General features: G+C 37.3%; 1 protein-coding gene across 1 annotated transcript in view; it reads left to right on the top strand.

Annotated features, from left to right (window-relative positions):
• Positions 1-18,799, top strand: part of Dhc98D (Dynein heavy chain at 89D) — a 971,787-nt gene that overhangs the window by 212,040 nt on the left and 740,948 nt on the right. Inside the window, exon 17 of the mRNA XM_090387912.1 lies at positions 369-469. Within this exon, the coding sequence (XP_090244038.1) occupies positions 369-469 (101 nt within the window). The remainder of the gene's footprint in view (positions 1-368; positions 470-18,799) is intronic.

The raw sequence follows: 18,799 nt of genomic DNA, 5'->3' as shown, positions 1-18,799 counted from the left end.
GGCCCTTTTAGAGGTTTGCTGATTTCCACCACTATCAGCTATTCTTTTCTATTAAATATCAGGTGAAGTGGCAAGGTCGCATGGAGTGGATGAAAGTGAATGAGTGAATTTGAGTGTATGAGAGAGTGCTTAAGGTTTGCATATTCTGAATATTTGTATGTAAATAAATAAATAACAATAAAAATATTTGTTACATCCTAGCTTCATCTATTCTTGGTCATTATGTAATGGAAAAACATTAGTAGTCCTTGATAATTTCCAGAACATAAATTTATTTTATAAATATAAAAGAAATAAATTTATAATTTCTTTTCTTTTTTTTTTTTTTCTTTGTTTAAAGAAGTTTTGATTACATATTTTGTCCTCAGGTCCGATCTCAGTTAAGTAAAAATGATAGGAAGAAATTTAATACTGTGCTTATAATTGATGTCCATGCCAAAGATATAATCGATGGGTTTGTTCGTGATAGGTGAGTGTATAGTTGCATTCATTTATGAGATTTTATTTGAAAAATGATTGTACAAGTAGGTCATATGTTCATTCCATACATAGTAATGATTTTAAAGTAATTAGCAATCCAGGTTTATTTTCATATCCCAAATAAATGGGATATGGAACTTGAAAAAGTCAAATGGGATGGTATGTCTCTCTGTGTTAACTTATAGATTGAGAACAATAATGCTAATTTTAGAGAAATAAAATATTATCTGTTGATGTATAAACTACCTGGAGTGATTGGAACTGAAAAAACTTAGAAATGAAAAACTCCAAAATGCTTTAACTAGATTAGCATTATCAGAAGCTGAAATGGTGAATTTGTAGAAAGTTTTTCATTATATATAAAAATAGAATTATAGAAATGAAACAACTCAGAATAGAATGAGAAATTCAACCATGATGCTCCACTTCGTCAGAGAAAGGAAAAACAGCTGGAGAAGAAAGTGTTTAGTTAAACCTTTAGTTTGGCAATCAACTGGGAGAAATGCAGCTGTAACTACTCTCTTTTTCACTTCTGAAATTTTTCAGAATTCAAGTACTTTTAAATGTAACTTATAACTGGTTTGTTTTTATGGTTGTATGTACCATATGTTATTTGAAAAATTTGCTGAAGCTATCAAGGCTGCATTGATAGTTGGTCCCACTGCATATATTCAGTGGGACCAACTGATAGTGTTACGATCAGCAAATTGTAAATTGGAAGTTGTGAAGGTATCAATCATAGAAGCTACTAGGCATTTCATACCAACTACGAAATACTCTTAAAAGTATAGGCCAAAATGGATATAAATTTTCCGTTTATACTCCCGCACGACAACTAGGTCAGTAGAGTTTACAATAAATCGTCAATATGGATATTTATCTTATTTAGTAGTAGTCACGGGCTTGAACCCTGGTTCACTCAAGGAACGTGTGCGATGCACTCTCGCTCCTGACCACACGGCTATATCAGTAATAGTAATAGTAATGGAGGTAATAGTAATGGAGGATGTGATGCAAGAAAGCAAGTGTATGAGCTTATTTAGCATCAGCCAAAAAAAAAGACAGATAGAAGTTTGTTCCAGCAATTAACCACCCACTGACTAAAGGCAAATTTCCACACATCTCTTCCACAACTGTCTTTTCTCAGTTTGAATTTATGCTCCCTGAGCAAGTGGAAGAATCCCATCAGAATTCAGCATGCTCAACCCATTCAAGGCCTGACCATGGTCAGGCCTTGAATGGGTTGAGCCTGCGAACATGTGGCCTGACCATTGCCCTATACAAAGGGATAATCACCTCCTTTTCCCTACTAGCAAAATTCCTATACATCATTGACAATACCCCATGACATTCTCTGGCTGTTGCTCAGGAAACTTCATATCTGACTGTCCGATTACTCCCAGGTCTTTTACATTTTTTACCACCTTAAGTGTTGTTGTTGTTATGGGATTTCTGGCGCAAGGGCTACATAGGCCATATTGCGCCTATCAAAGTAAGTAAGTATACATGTGATAACTGCTCTGGAAGCAATTAGAGTTGGTCATACATTTTAATTTTTTTCAAGTAGGTGAAGAATTTGGAGAGTTTTGCGTCATTACCTATGATGCTGTTGAGTGACAAGGGGTTTGAGATGGAGCTGAAAGTAGACTGTCGGGCAGTGTCGAACAAGCTACATTCAATCAGAATGTGCTTCACTGATAGCGGCTGCAAACAGTGCATGCACTGAGGAGGATCTTTTCCTGTGAGCAGAAACAGATGAGTAAGGTGAGTGGCCAATTCGGGTTCTGGCTAGAAGTACTTCTTCCTTTCTAATTTTACGGAGGCTAGAGGTCCATAATTGTGGTTCAGATTTCAATTGAAACAGTTTATTATGTGTTTGCTTTTTCCACAGAAGAGTCCATTGTTCCATACATATTTCCTGTATTTTATGTTTATAATCAGGATAGGGGACAAGATCATTTGATAAGGCTATGTTGGAGGGATGCTTTGCAGCATCATCATCAGCGCACTCATTTCCAGGAATACCGCTGTGACCTGGGATCCAGGAGAAGACAACAGTGCGATGTTGCTCATGGAGATGTATCAGTTCTTGTCTTATTAGCTTTACCAAAGAATTGCAAGGTGAGGTGTTTGTGAGAGCTAAGAGAGCACTCTTGGAATCTGTGTATACTATACTTTTATTCGTTGACAAGAGTGAAATATTTTCCAGGGCAAGTTTAATTGCATAGAGTTCAGCAGTATAGCTGCTGCATTCAGCTGGAAGTGGAATAGAAACAGTTGTATTAGGGAAGACAGCAGCTGCACCCACTTTATTGCCCAACTTTGAACCGTCAGTGTAGATCTTAGAAAAGTGGGAATAATTTTCTTCATGGACAAAATGCAATTGTCTGATGTTAATATCTGCTACAGCACCTTTTCCCCATTTTTCAAAGTAATCATCATATGAAGGAGTTAAGGTAATCCATGGGGGATCCGGATCTTTTAAATCTCTGATGATATTATGAAAGGAAATATTCCAGCGTTCTAATAGGTTCTGTAATCTGATACCAGCAGGTCGGATTGTTCTGAGTTTGTTTCCATAGTGTGTTCTCCACTGCAGATCATACAGTAGTGGCCAAATAATATAGCCGGCCGGGCTAGCCGGGTGGGTAAAGTGCCTGCCTGGCAACCCAAAGGTCGCGGGTTCGATTCCCGCCTCGGGCTTGGATCAAAGTACTGCAAAAACCTTTGGAGGTGCATTATGGCCACAGAAGCCTATGCGCCAACAACTACCAAAAAAAAAAAAAAAAAAAAAGTGGCCAAATAGGATGAGTGGGGAAGCTTTTAATTTTAGCCGAGTAATTTAACAGTAACATCTTTCTCCTGATACTGAGTGGGGGTTCGTGAGCCTCAACATACAGACTTTGAACTGGTGATGTTCTGTATGCACCCAGGGCAATCCTAAGGGCAGCATGTTGGATAGGAGCAAGACGAGCCAAAGTACTCTCTCTAGCAGAGTCATAGACAGGCGCTCCATAATCTAGGCGAGATCTAATTAGAGACCTATACATGTGGAGCAGCGTGTACCGGTCTGCACCCCAGGATGTACTAGAGACGACCCGAAGTATGTTAATTTTCTTAAAGCAGGTGGTTCGTAGGTGTTTAACATGCTCCTGAAAATTTAGATTCTTATCAAATTTTAGCTCTAGGAGATGAATACTGTTAACCATTGGAAGAGGATGATTGGCCAAGTGTAACTCGGGTTCTGGATGCATTTTGCACTTGTTGCAGAAATGCATGGCCATAGATTTGTGGTTTGATAGTCTATATCCATTTTGTGTCATCCATAGTTCAATATTATTTATTGATATTTGTAATTGTCTCTCAATATAATTTATAGTCTGAGAATGACAGGACAAGGTAAGATCATCAGCATAAATATATGATAATTAAATAAATAAATATATGAGTCAACAGTGTTTGGAATGCTGTTTGTGATATTGTTAATTCGTATAGCAAATAGAGTGGTACTGAGGACAGAGCCTTGAGGGACTCCTTCTTCTTGTCTGTATGTGTGAGACAGAGCCTGCCGGTATCGAACTTGGAATGTCCTGTGGCAAAGGAAGTTTTGAATAAAATATGGTAAATGCCCTTTCATATCTATAGAATGGAGATCCTTTAGGATTCCATAATGCCATGTGGTATCGAAAGCTTTTTCTATATCGAGACACACCATGACGAGATGTTGATTCCTGATAAAAGCGTTTCTTATATTTGATTCAGCCTTTATCATGAGATCTAAGGATGATCTATTCTTCCGAAAGCCGAACTGATTGTTGCTGATTATGTTTCTAGACTGAAGGTACCACGTTAATCGACGGTGCACCATTTTTTTTCCAAAGTTTTACTTAAGCAGCTGGTTAGAGAGATCGGTCTGTAGTTGTTAGGAATCGAGTGATCTTTTCCTGGCTTTGGGATAGCAATTACATATGAATGTTGCCAGGAGCTAGGAAATGTGTGTTCATAAGATATCCGATTGTAAAATTTTAGCAGAGAGGATAACGATTGCTGATCTAGATTTTTAAGCATTACATAGTAAATTCCATCAGGGCCAGGGGTACTGTTGTGGGAAATATTTATAGATTCTTTCAATTCTGATAGTGTGAGTGGTTGATTATAGGGTAAACAGCAGGTAGTTTTGAAATTTAGTTTGAATTTCTCAGCAGCAGCTTTAATTTTTTGGAATGATGGATGATACGCAATGGAGGCGGACAATTCAGAGAACACAGTTCCTAAGGCATTTGCAATATCTTCGGGATTAGAGATCTCCTTCCCATTCCAATTAAAAATAGGTGCAGGTAATGTAGGGTATTTACCATTTAGCTGCTTTATTTTTTTCCATATTATTCTGGCTTCAGTGTCTTTATTGATTGATGAAGCAAATTTTATCCAAGAGTCCTTTTTAGCCTTTCGCCTGATATTATGTTTGGATTTTAGGAGCATTAGCAACTAAGGCCATATTGCTCCGGGATATGCGGTGGTCATTCCCTGACCTTCCCGCATCCCCCCTATTTGGTGGTGACGGGCTCGAACCCCGGTCTAATCAAGAAGCGTGTGCTGCGCACTGCTGCTCCTTCCCACCTGGCTACGGAGGCGCCTGCCTTTCGCCTGATGTACCGTACTTTGGCTCTAAGTTTCTTATAATTAATAAGGTTGGCAGTGGTAGGGCATTTTCAGAATGAGTTCCATGCTGCATTTTTTTCTCTTTTCACCTTATTACAATCATCGTTCCACCAGTGATTGGTATGTCTACGATTTCTTAATTGAGACAGTGGGATGGCAATCTTTGCAGCTGATAGTATCTGCATTGTGATATATTCGGTGATAGTATTGATAGAGGAAGACTCAATGATGTGATCATCAAAAGAGACATGACTTTTATATTTTGTCCAGTCTGCTTTAGAAAATTTCCATTTCATTTGTGTATCAGTTGTTTTGGAATTCGTGGTTTGAATTCTGCATATAACTGGATAGTGATCACTGTTGAGAGGATTGTCAAGTGTTGTCCATTTGACACTTGGGAAGAGGATCGGTGAGCAGATTGAGAGGTCTATTGCAGATGATGCTCCGGTAGGAAAATGAATATAAGTGGGTAAACCTGTGTTCAGTAATGTTAAATTCTGTCTGTCTAGTAGTGTCTCAATGAGTTCTCTGCGTCTGTCTGAGACGGGGGATCCCCATAGTGGATGGTGTCCATTAAAGTCTCCTAATAGGCAGACTGGTGACGGTAATTGCAACACAAGGTTTTCTAGTTCATGAATCGTGCATGGCTGATTGGGAGGGAGATATATTGAGACGATCGTTAAAGAAATGCCAATCATTACACGAGCCGCAACAGCTTCTAAGGCAGTTTGAAGAGAAATTTGTTTACAAGGAACCCTTGAGTCTATGAGTATGTCCACTCCACAATGAGCACTGTTTGTCCTGTCTTGTCGAAAAAGAGTGTAAAATTTAACTGACACGGACACTTGTGGTGTTAGATTTGTTTCTTGTAGGCATATGCTCACAGGATGATAACGATCAATTAGTTCATATATGTCATCTATGTTGCTACGAAAGCCTCTACAATTCCATTGAACTATGTTGTTCATTGTGTAGATTTTGAATTAGAAGTTGAATCTGTCTGTTTTTTAATGTTGTTCTGCTTGTGACGGTTAATTTTTATTTTGTCCTTTTTTGAAAAGAATGGACGTGTGTCCATGTCGTCTTCTGCATGAAGATCTAGAATGGGTTCATTACAAGTATTGTTTTCTGCAATATCCATAGCTGTGTTATCAGATAATTTCTTTTTAACATGAACTGAATTTTCCTTGTGATCTGCAGTAACTGAATCTAATTTAGCAGTAGATGGTATCGAGATCGGGGTATTGTTTGTCCTATCTACTGTTTGGTGTTTTGTTGACTTTCTAGACATTTCTGTATATAAAAAGGAGACAAAGTACCCAAAGACTGATTCATTAGGGAACGCAGTATTAGGAAAGATGAATATTCCATTTGAGGTACATCTGTTTTCATCCTCTTCTGTGTTTGATAGTCAGAGTCAGTTTGTTGCAAATCCAATGAAGCAGGATTTACAGTCTTGAGAGGTGGAAAATTTTCGGTTTCCATAATTGCTCCTTTTGGCCCCTGAAGGATAATTTTTCGTTCCAGGTTTCCGGCCCCGCCATTAAGTGTAGTACCACACAGCTGGTACGTTTCTCTGGGGTTACTTCTATCCATGCAGTGCACAGCACACGCTTCTTGATTGATTAGACCGGGGTTCGACCCCGTCACCACCAAATACGGAGGATGCAGAAAAGTCAGGGAATGACCACGGCATATTCACGGAGCAATATGGCCTTAGTTGCTAATGCCCCTAAAAACCAAATAACAAACTTCTATCCATATGCAGTACTTTACATTGGTCAATGTTAAACTACAGTTGCCACTTCTCAGCCTATCTTCCCAACTTTTCTAGATCCATTACTGTCGTTAACAACCCTGCCAACCTTTGCATCATCTGCAAACTTTGATATTAAGTTTGATATACCTTCATCAATATCATTGATAAATAAACAAAACAACAGTGGGCACAACACTGAAACCTGGGGGACTCCACTAATAACATTAGTCCATGAAGAGCAGTATCCATTGATTATCACTCTCTGTGTTCTCCCACTAAACCACCCTTTTATCCATTATAGCAACTTACCCTTAATACCATACTTCTCCATTTATAGAGTAGTCTTCCATGCACAACAGTGTCAAAAGCTTTCCTGAAATACAAGTATATGATATTAAAATTCTTTTTTGCATTCAGTTCCTTTGTAACCACATCATAGTATCTAATCAAATTTGTCAGACAAGAGTTCCCCTTAACAAACCCATGCTGTGTCTGAATTATTACTGCAGTCTTGTGTAAATGATCCTGCAATGCTTCTTTAAACAGTGTCTCCATTATTTTCCCAGGAACAGAAGTTAAACTAACTGGTCTGTAATTACATCTGTCACCCTTAGATCCCCCTTTGTGAATTGGGGATACATTTGCACATCTCCAGTCCGTATTTACTTATTTAAACACTGGAGCAGAGGTTCCCAAACTTTCTCGGTTTACAGCACCCTTAGAGTCTCAGTAATTTTTTCATGGCCAAAAGAAAAACCTAACATTTCCGTTTATTAAGTAGTTAGGTCCAAACAACTTAATAAGTAATGTTGGAAATGCGAACTACCTAGAGTTAGTAGTTCAACTGGTGTTCGACAGATGTCGAGTATCCCTCTGTTTCCATCGAAAAATTAGAATATTCCATAGCACACAGTTTGGGAACTACTGCACTAGAGAGAAGGGGATGAATCAAATTTGTCCACTTGATATTGATGATTTGACTGCTGATGATCCTGCTCAGGTTGCTGACAAACAGAACGAATAATTTGCATTTATATTCACACACATGAGATTTCTTTAGGGAACGGTTATGCCAGACGTTTATCAAACATTAACAAAGAGCTAAATGTTTTTGTAATAACTGAGAGTAAAGTGGAGGAGAAATTGTTGAAGTTAAACATAATAAAGGCACCTGGGGTGGATGGAATCTATCCAGTTATATTAAGGGAGCCAGCGAAGGAAATAAGCATACCCCTTAGGTACAGTTTTGAGAGTATCCTTGGATTCAGAGGAGTTCCCTGAGGACGTGCAAATGTATCACCAATTCACAAAGGGAGATCAAAGTGTAACATGACTAATTACAGACCTGTTACTTTAACTTGAGTTCCAGGGTAAATAATGGAATCACTGGTAAAAGAAGTAATGCAGGATCATCTAGGCAAGGCTGCAATTATACACCAGACACAGCATAGGTTTATTAATTTCATTGGTTACTACCATGTGGTCACAAATGAATTGGATACAAAAAAATATTTTGATATTAGCATTAGCAGTGGCATATGAAGCAAGAAAACTATCTTATACAGCATAAGCCTAAAAAGAAAAAGAAAAAAAAAAAAAAAAAAACCTCCCCATTTTCCCCATTCATTTGCTCTAAAAGTTTGTCCACTTCTTCCTTGAATTAATTAAAACTGGCAAGTTCCACAACAACAGATGGAAGTTTGTTCCAGCAATCAACTACCTGCTGGCTAAAAGAAAATTTCTGCACATCTATTCTATAACTTGAGCCAAAAACCCTGTGAGGTTAGAAGTTGAATATATATAGATTCTTGCTTGCAATGACCAATTGAAAAGAGCTTTATTACTAAGCGAGAGAGTACATACAGTAACACATAAAATGAAAACTGACATAAGGCACAGATATTCAAATGATAACATATATAAAATAAAGAACATAACATAGAAGTTTTAGGCTACTGTATGTAGCCTTTGTCAACTATTTGAGCACTGGAAAGTGGTCTTTAAAACTTACTTAACCAGCGAGTAGTTGATTGTTGGAACAGACTCTCATCTGTTGTTGAGGAAATTGATAGTTTAAATAAATTTAAGGCTGAACTAGACAAACATTTGCAGTGACCAGATGGCTGAAATGAGAAGTTTTGTTTTTTTTTTTTTTTCTATATAAGCAAAATATAGAAATGTAACAACTGTGTGGTACACTAACAGTAGTGGAGAATGAAAAAGACCTGGGGGTAGTTGTGCAGTCAGATATGAAGTTTTCTGCAAAATGCAGAAAGGCTGCCAGAGTAGGTAATAAGGTCTTGTCAATGATATACAGGAATTTTGCTAGAAAGGATAAGGAGGTGATTGTCCCCTTGTATAAGCAATTGTCTTTCTTGCATCATATGCCTCAACTAATGCTAATGCTTAGTAATAATGTTCTTTTCAGTTGGTCGGTGCAAACATGAAATTACTATCTATTCTACAACTGTCTTTCTTCAATTTGAGTTTATGCCCATGAGGTTTGTAAACCTGAGGAAGTGGAATAATCCCATCAGTATAGAGCCTGCTCAAACCATTCAAGGTCTTATACATCTCATTCAGATCACCACACATGTGCCAAATCTCAGACAGTGCAATTTGCAGAATCTAAGTCTTTTTTTGTTAAGAGCACCCATGTTTCCCTCACCAGTCTCATTGCCCTTCTGTATACTCATTCTAGCAACCCTACATCCTTCCTAAAATGAAGCTTCCGGACCTGTTTGGAGTACTCAAGGTGTAGCCAGAAAGTTACCTTCTGCTGGATCCCTGGCCATGTTGGCATCCCAGGAAACAAACAAGCGGATGCCACTGCTAAACATCCCACTCTGGATTTTCCACTCAACTGAAAGTGCCCTACACTGACTACAAATCCATTATTAAAAAACATGTAGAAAACAATGGTCTCATCTCTGGCAAACTCAAATCAATAATAAACTGTTGCAGATTAAAAAAGAGTCACAACAGTGGTCATCTAGTTTCAGGAGAAGCAGATGACAAGAAGTGATTCTGGCAAGGCTCCGCATTGGTCATTCGCATCCAACTCTCTGTATTTGCTTCCAGGAAACAATTCTCCTCAGTGTTTCTTTTGCCAGTTGCACCTAACAATAAAACATATCCTGATTGAATGTCCTGAACTTTCATCTGTTTGAAAATGTAGCTTTAGCTTCATATCCAACTTACAGAAACATTTAACCTTATCACATATTCTCAGTAATAAAGCAAATTTGAAGAAATTGTTTCTGTATTTAAAATGCATAGATTTGTATTATTATATCTAATAGTAATAATGTGAAATTAGTAATAGCTAAATCATAAACAGGCACAATATATCCCAAGAGGCCTTTGTGCCAAAAAACCTCAAATACTACTACTACTACTACACCTCTACTCTTATTTCCCCCCCCCCAGTCCCATCGTACCAAACTCACTCAACTTTTTATTTTCCACATATGTCAACTGATTGCATTGCCTTAAATTTTATGTGCATGTTAACTATGAGCATAACTCTCAGCTACACATAAGAGCATAACTCTAGTTAACAAGTCCCTCCTGTGCTGTCTGTCCTTTCTATGTATGTTGTTTCCTTGTAATCCCCATGATTGTTCAAAGAGAAGGAAAGCATGGGAGCCTAGAGGATATTACAGTTACCTGTGGTGAATATGAGATCCAAATGGTAGTTCCTTCTCATTGGTTCACAGTTAGCCATTGAGAGACCGAGTAGAGTGAACTTTTGGAATAACAGTATTTTTAGTGATCGAAGATGAGGTGTAAGATTAAAATCTTTATAAATGGCTTTTATTGATTCATGATGTAGGTGATGTATGCACCATTTGTTAATGTCTGTGATTAAAATTCAAATAAAATTCAGAGTTAATTTATTAGCATTAGCATTAGTAGAAGAGGCATATGATGCAAGAAAGCAAGCTTATGCAGCATCAGCCAAAAAAAACATAAACAAAAAAAAAAAAAAAAAAACTTCCATATCACCCCTCCGTTCGTTCGAAATACCTGCCCAGCTGAGCCTTAAATTTATTTAGGCTATCAACTTCCACAACAAAAGATGGAAGTCTGTTCCACCAACCAACTACCTGCTGGCTAAAGGCAAATTTCCACACTTCTATCCTACATCTGTCTTTCCTCAATCTGAATTTATGCCCTCTCAGGTGATTATTCTGAGCAAGAGGAAGAATCCCATCGGCATTGAGCATGCTCAAACCATTCAAGGCTTTATACACCTCTATTACCTAATTACACCCCAAGTTTTATTTAAAGATGATGTTTCAACCCTTGCCTGGTCCTATCCTCAGACCAGTACATGAACTGATAACAACTTCACTCCATGGTTGCTAAATTAAGGCTGCATGAAATAAAATTGAACAAAGGCTGCATAAAATAAAATTGAACAAAATTAAATAAAATTACTTAAATAATAATTTTATCCAAGAAAATTGAAAAAAAAAAAAATCAAATTACCCTTGAAACAAAATCAGGGATGGATATGTGAGGTGGCACAATACAGGATGTCAATAAGAAGTATAATTATATGAAACTGAAACTTAACTGCTGTAACACCAGAATAGTATAATTGAAGGAAACCACATCAAATTCAGTCATAATGAAAATCAGTAGTTAAAATAGTTTTCATTATCATTTTTGCCATTTTTGAAGGACAAAAATGATGACAAATACTTTTATCATCAAAGTTCCTTGCGATGACCGACTAACTGGTTAAAATAAATTTATTAAAATAAAAATATAATATATACATAAGATAATACAGAAATAAAATTAAAGCATTAAAATACAATAAGATAAAAGAGTTAAAAAATATATAATAAAAGCGTTAAAATATATAGTAGCTTTCGAAGCAAAGTGCCTCTTCATCGGCTAGTCTGTGACTGGTGTACTTCAGTATATATTAATGGTTACAATAGCACAAGTCAGCTGGGCATGATCATGTATCACGAGTCTGGTGTCGGTAAAGCAGAATTACGTACACTTGATGGTCGCCAGCGCTCATCGCACTGCAATACAGTACATTCTATAATAGGGTGTAAATATACTCCCCTCGTCCGATTCATAGTACTATTATTGGTGTTTGTTGTTTGTTTGGTTTTTAGGAGCATTAGCAACTAAGGCCATATTGCTCCAGGGATATGCGGTGGTCATTCCCTGACCTTTCCACATCCTCCATATTTGGTGGTCACGGGCTCGAACCTCGGTCTAATCAAGAAACATGTGCTACACACTGCTGTTCCTGCCCACCTGGCTATGGAGGCGCCTCTATTATTGGTGGCTATGTGTAGTGCTTCAAGCCATGAGCGCTGGCAGTAATCACGTGAATAGTCGACGATTTCAATATCCCGTTGGGGATCAAGATTGTGCTGCTCAACCGAATAATGTTCAGCAACTGCGGAGCGTTCAAAATTAGTGGTTCGCAGAGCCACCTCATGTTCAGAAACCCGATCTTTCAATCTTCTACCAGACTCACCTACATAATACCCCCCCACAATCCATACACGTAATACAGTATATGGAACCAATCTGTAGGAAAGGAGGAACAGGTGTTTTCACCTTAGAAATAATGGATTGTAATTTTCTCTCCGGAAGTTGCACACATCATATATGATGGAGACGCAAATCCTAACAAGACGTTCTGATACGCCTGGATAATAGGGGATGTAGGCGGTAGAGATAAATTGATTGGCGTAAGGCAGGTTAGATTTTGTAACAAATTCGTGAGCCTGAAGCTCGCATCTATCTAGAACGTGAGGTGGATAGCTGCAATTTGAAAGCTCTGCCCTAATTTCTGAAACCAGTCGATCCAAGCGCGGCAGAATAATGTACGCGCAGTGCTACGTAAATGACCAGGGGCGTGCACAGAGCCATAATTGGTAAATTAGCCTGCGCACATTGTCTTCCTAAAAATGGAAGTTACTAAACGTGAATCCATGCATTTGCATGTGTTAGTCCAATGTGTGGATGTGTTAGTCCAACGCGTGGATTCGCGTTTAGTAACTTCTGTTTTTAGGAAGCCAATATGCGCAGGCTAATTTACCAGTTATGGCTCTGCATACGTCCCTGTTCATTTACGTAGCACTGCTCGTACATTATTCTCCCGCGCTTGGACTCACTTTAGTTCGATTGGTGACAGGCAATTGGAGATTTCAAAAATTAGGATGGAGGTTTCAAATTGTGGCTATCCACCTCATGTTCTAGATAGATATGAGCTTCAGGCTCATGAATTTGTTACGAAATCTAACCTGCCTCGCGCCATCAATTTATCTCTACCACCTACATCCTCTGTTATCTGGGCATATCGGAACGTTATTTATTGTTATTTTTTTTTTTTTTTTTTAGGAGCATTAGCAACTAAGGCCATATTGCTCCGGGATATGTGGTGGTCATTTCCTGACCTTTCCGCGTCCTCCGTATTTGGTGGTGACGGGCTCGAACCCCGGTCTAATCAAGAAGCGTGTTCTACGCACTGCTGCTCCTTCCCACTTGGCTACGGAGGCGCCTCATATTGGAATGTCTTGTTAGGATTTTGCATCTCCATCATATACGATGCGTGCAACTTCCGGGGAGGAAATTACAATCCATTATTTCTAAGGTGTAAACACCTGTTCCTCCTTTCCTACGGTGTGGTTCCGTATTATCTGTCCGGATTGTGGGTGGTGTTATTTAGGTGAGTCTGGTAGAAGATTGAAAGATCGGGTTTCTGAACATGAGGTGACTCTGTGAACCGCTAATTTTGAATGCTCCGCAGTCACCGAACATTATTGGGTTGAGCAGCACAATCTTGATCCCCAACGGGATATTGAAATCATCAACTATTCACATGATTACCACCAGCGCTCATGGCTTGAAGCACTACACATAACGACCAATAATAGTACTATGAATCGGACGAAGGGAGTACATTTACACCCTATTATAGAATGCACTGTATTGCAGTGCGATGAGTGCTGGCGATCATCGCGTGTACGTAATTTTGCTTTATCGAAACCAGACTCGTGATACATGATCACGTCCAGCTGACTTGTGCTATTGTAACCATTAATATATACTGAAGTACAACAGTCACAGACTAGCTAGGCGCCTCCGTAGCCAGGTGGGAAGGAGCAGCAGTGCGTAGCACACGCTTCTTGATTGGACCGGGGTTCGAGCCCGTCACCACCAAATACGGAGCATGCGGAAGGGTCAGGGAATGACCACTGCACCGGAGCAATATGGCCTTAGTTGCTAATGCTCTTAAAAACTAAATAACAACAACAATAACAACACAGACTAGCTGATGAAGAGGCACTTCACTTCGAAAGTTACTATATATTTTAATGCTTTGTTATATATATTTTAACTCTTTTATCTTAGTGTATTGTAACGCTTTTATTTCTGTTTTATCTTATGTATATATTATATTTTTATTTTAATAAATTTATTTTAACCAGTTAGTCAGTCGTTGCAAGAAACTTTGATGATATAATGCAACCCGACGCACAAGGCCTCTTTTCTAATAAGACAAATATGGGAAACCCCCGCTATTTGCGGTATCTGTATTCGTGGTCGCTGATTTAATATAAAATGAAACCTAAAAAAATGTGAATTTTAAAGCGCCGTGAACATTTTCCGCCATAAAAAAACATGGGCATGGCTAAAATTATCTTTCCCAGTCAAAACAGCACTCAGTTGGTGGGGGGGGGGGAGAAGGGTGACAAAATCGTGAGCGTGGATGTTTCTCGCTAATCCTTGTTTAGTATGTGTTATGCGCTTGTCATGGAAGGTTTCGTCGTTTGCTTTTAATTTATATGCTTATAAACTGAATAAATTTATCAATTTATAAATTGATATGCTTTCAAAAGTGATAAATCTACCATAAATTTTTCAGTGTAAAACAGACTTTTTCGAGTGTGTTAATGGAAGAAAGTGACTTTATTGTGGACAAGTTCTTTCTAACCCATACAAAAATATGGGCGCCTCCGTAGCCAGGTGGGAAGGAGCAGCAGTGCGTAGCACACACTTCTTGATTAGACTGGGATTCAAGCCCGTCACCACTAAATACGGAGGATGCGGAAAGGTCAGGAAATGACCACCGCATATCCCGGAGCAATATGGCCTTAGTTGGTAACGCTCCTAAAAAACAAACAAACAAACAACAAAGATATGGCTACGAATAACAAGGGAAATGCAAAAAGATCAAAGAAGGTGATAACATTAGCAAATAAAATTGAGTTATTAGATAAAATTTCTAATGGTGAAAGTGTCTCCTCAGTGGCAAAACATTATAAAATCAATGAGTCAACGGTATGATCAATCAAGAAATTGGAAGAAAAAATCCGCCATAGTGTCCGTGAAAACGCGCTGATTGCTTCAAAAATTTGCTCTGTAACTCGTGATGTTAAAGCAAAAATGGAAAAGGCTTTAAATCTGTGGATAGAAGACCGAACTCAAAATAAAATTCCGTTAAGTTCACTCATCATTCGTGAAAAGGCAAAACTCCTTTATCAACACTTTAGCGAAATTGGTGATAGCACTGGCTGGATAAGTTTTTTAGCTAGTAAAGGCCCTGGTTTGAAAGATTTGTTTGAAATTTCTAATAAATATTACATTTAATATTAAATTGTTTCTTATTTTCATTTCGATGGCATATGCTTGCATTTCACTATGTGCTGTCTATGTACATAGTCATATTATGAAGATACATATAATACATACATAGACAAAATTTTAGACTAGTTTTTCTTATATATTTCATACTTTGGAACGGAACCCCTTTATTACTATGGGAGCCATAACTCAGTATTCGCGGAATTTCTCAGGAACGTAACGCCCGCGAACAGCGGGGGTTTGCTGTACTTTTGTTTTTAAATATTATCCAATGGGGATAATTTTTAAAAACAAACTCTCTCTCTCTCTCTCTCTTTCTCTGTGTGTGAGTGTGCGTGCGTGTGTGATATTGGGAAGCGTGGTGAAAAAGTATAGCTAGTTAGTTACAGTAGGTCAGTGGTTGCTTCATGATTTGTTTTAGTATTGGTATTAATAGTGGGAAGAAAGAAAGCTTATGGAGCATCAAAAAAAAAAACAAACAAAAAAAAAAAAAAAAAAACCTTTCTCATTTCACCTATCCATTTGCTCCAAGAGTTTGTCCAGTTCTTCCTTCTATTTATTGAATCTGTCAGCTTTCACAACGACAGATGGAACATTGTTATAGCAATCAACCATTTGCTGGCTAAACACAAATTTCCACACATCTGTTCGACAGTTGTCGTTCCTCGATTTGAATTTATGCCCCCTCAGGTACGTAATCTGAGTAAGAGGAAGAATTCCACCAGCAATGAGCTTGCTTAAACCATTCAAGGCCTTTTACACCTCAATTACCTCAATGCTTATTCCCAAAATGCTGCAATTTTCAGAACTTATTTTTGAAATCTTTGAAAGCAGCAGCAGCAGCAACAAAAAATAAGGAGTTGATCTATTTCTTCCTTGAATTTTTTTCAAACTCTCCACTCCCACAAGATGGAAGGTTGTTCCAGCAATTAACCACATGTTGATCGCTGGAACAAGCAACTAACTTTTTAAAATCTGGCACTCTTCGGATTGAGAGGTACCTGATTTTAAAATTTTCTGCTTTAGTGACTCATTATCTAGTGGCTGAACATTTTGGAGAAGCAGACAATGAATATTAAGGGTTAACAACTGAAGTACATCTATAAAGTTATGTACTAATTGGTGTATGATGTTATGACTAAAAGGTGGTGCTAGTGTTTACAAATATTAATAATAGTTAAATTTGTTAAATGTAAGTAAATTACAGTAAATGAAAATGTTTGTCATGTACTGTTGACAAAAAATGTGATGTCAGTTTTAAATGTATGCATGGTAGAGTATCAGAGGGAATATCAATGAACGTTATATGACTAATGCAAAATTATATGACTAATTGGTGTATAATGTTATGATTAAAAGGTGGTGCTAGTGTTTACAAATCATAGGTGGTGCTAGTGTTTAAAAATTTAACTATTAATAATAGTTAAATTTTTTAAAAGTAATTAAATGACAGTAAATGAAAATATTGTCATGTACTGTTGACAGAAAATACTGCAATGTTAGTTTTAATTGTATGCATGGTAGAGTATCAGAGGGAATATCATTGAATGTGTTTCAGAGGGAAAAAATACTTCACATGGAGGATAAAAAAATAACCATTCTTCTTAAGTTTGTTTGTTATTTGGTTTTTAGGAGCATTAGATTTTTCCTCTTGCTCAGAATAATCACCTGAGAGGGCATAAATTGAAATTGAGGAAAGACAGATGTAGGATAGATGTGTGGAAGTTTGACAGACAGCTTTAGCCAGCAGGTAGTTGGTTGATGGATCAGACTTCCATCCTTTGTTGTGGAAGTTGATAGCCTAAATCAATTTAAGGCTGAGCTGGACAGGTATTTGGAATGAACGGAGGGGTGAAATGGGAGCGTTTTTTTTTTTTTTTTTTTTTTTTTTTGGCTGATGCTGCATAAACGTGCTTTCTTGCATCATATTCCTCTACTAATGCTAATGCGTAACTGTAATTTACAAATGCAGTTTGTACTGAGTTATTAAATCTCATTAAATAAGTGAAAAATAGAGGAATGTAAAGGAGAGAATAGCACTTTTTTTTTTTTTTTTTTTTTTTTTTTGCATAGATTCTTAAAGATATGCAACCATAGATATGAATGTATTTTTCAGATTTTCTGGATATTTTTCATATTTCCAGATTTTCCGGATATGTTTCATATTTCCAGATTTTACAAATATTTTTCATATTTCTAGTGATTTTTGTTGTACGATGTGCCATTTTTGAGAATTCTGGATTAGAATATCCAATCCTCTGATATAATGAGTATCAATCAGATCATAAACTCATAAGTTCTCATTTGGGCTTGTAAACATTATATAGATAACATAATTCCTGATTTTCTGAACAAATAATATTGTTATCATACCCACTGTTGTATCTGTGCAGGAAATTAGATAGTGTTATTACAATAACTAAATATATTGTACTTATACTGTAAAAATAATTATTATTACAATAACAAAAGACGTAACTACTGTCAAGGGTAAAAAGGAAAGGCTTTTGCTTTCATGAGAGTAACTACTGTGGTATGAGACAACTTTTAAATTCTAGGCGGTGAGACCAACTAAATATATTTGATGAATTTAAAGTGCTAGTCAAGATTATTAAATGCAGACATTATTGGGATATCAGAGATGTAGTGTTACTCAGATATAAGGGATACAGAATTTGATTAAGGGAAAAAATACAGTGTATACAGACAGGTTAGGAAAGGGGTTATGCTCTTAGTTAAGAAGCACATGAAATCTAAGGCAGTGCATCCAGTTAAAATGGGTGACCAGTGCAATGTTGAGTCAGTTTGCAGTGACATAAGCACTGGGAAAGCAAAAATGAGAGCAGGAGTGTGTTATAGACTGAACGAGTAGCAAGACTTTTGTGGATTTATTGGACAGCAGAATTTTTAGAGGGACAACAAGAGGAGTAATACTCTTGATCTGATTATCAGCAGTGATTATTAATGCATTAAGAATCTGCAGATAAAATATCTACTGTGATCACAGTGTATTCATTTGAGATTTACTTAAAGATGTAACTATCATCAAGGGTAATGGGAAGGGTTTTTGCTTTTGTAAAGCTGACTACAATGGTCTCAGACTGTTTTTAAATTCTATACCATGAGAACAACTAATAATGTTACCATCAGAAAATTCTAAATGGAAAGTGTTCAAGGAATTAATCATAGAAGCTACTAGGCTTTTCATGCCAAGTAAGAAATATTCTTCAAAGTATAGGCCTAAATAGATGTCAGATGAAATGATGAGAT

The sequence above is a fragment of the Mastigoproctus giganteus genome, chromosome 2 (genome assembly GCF_048544385.1).
Source record: "Mastigoproctus giganteus isolate SK-2022 chromosome 2, ASM4854438v1, whole genome shotgun sequence".
Classification (NCBI taxonomy): domain Eukaryota; kingdom Metazoa; phylum Arthropoda; class Arachnida; order Uropygi; family Thelyphonidae; genus Mastigoproctus; species Mastigoproctus giganteus.
Note: the sequence above shows the minus strand (reverse complement) of the source record. Positions and strands in the feature narration are given on the sequence as shown.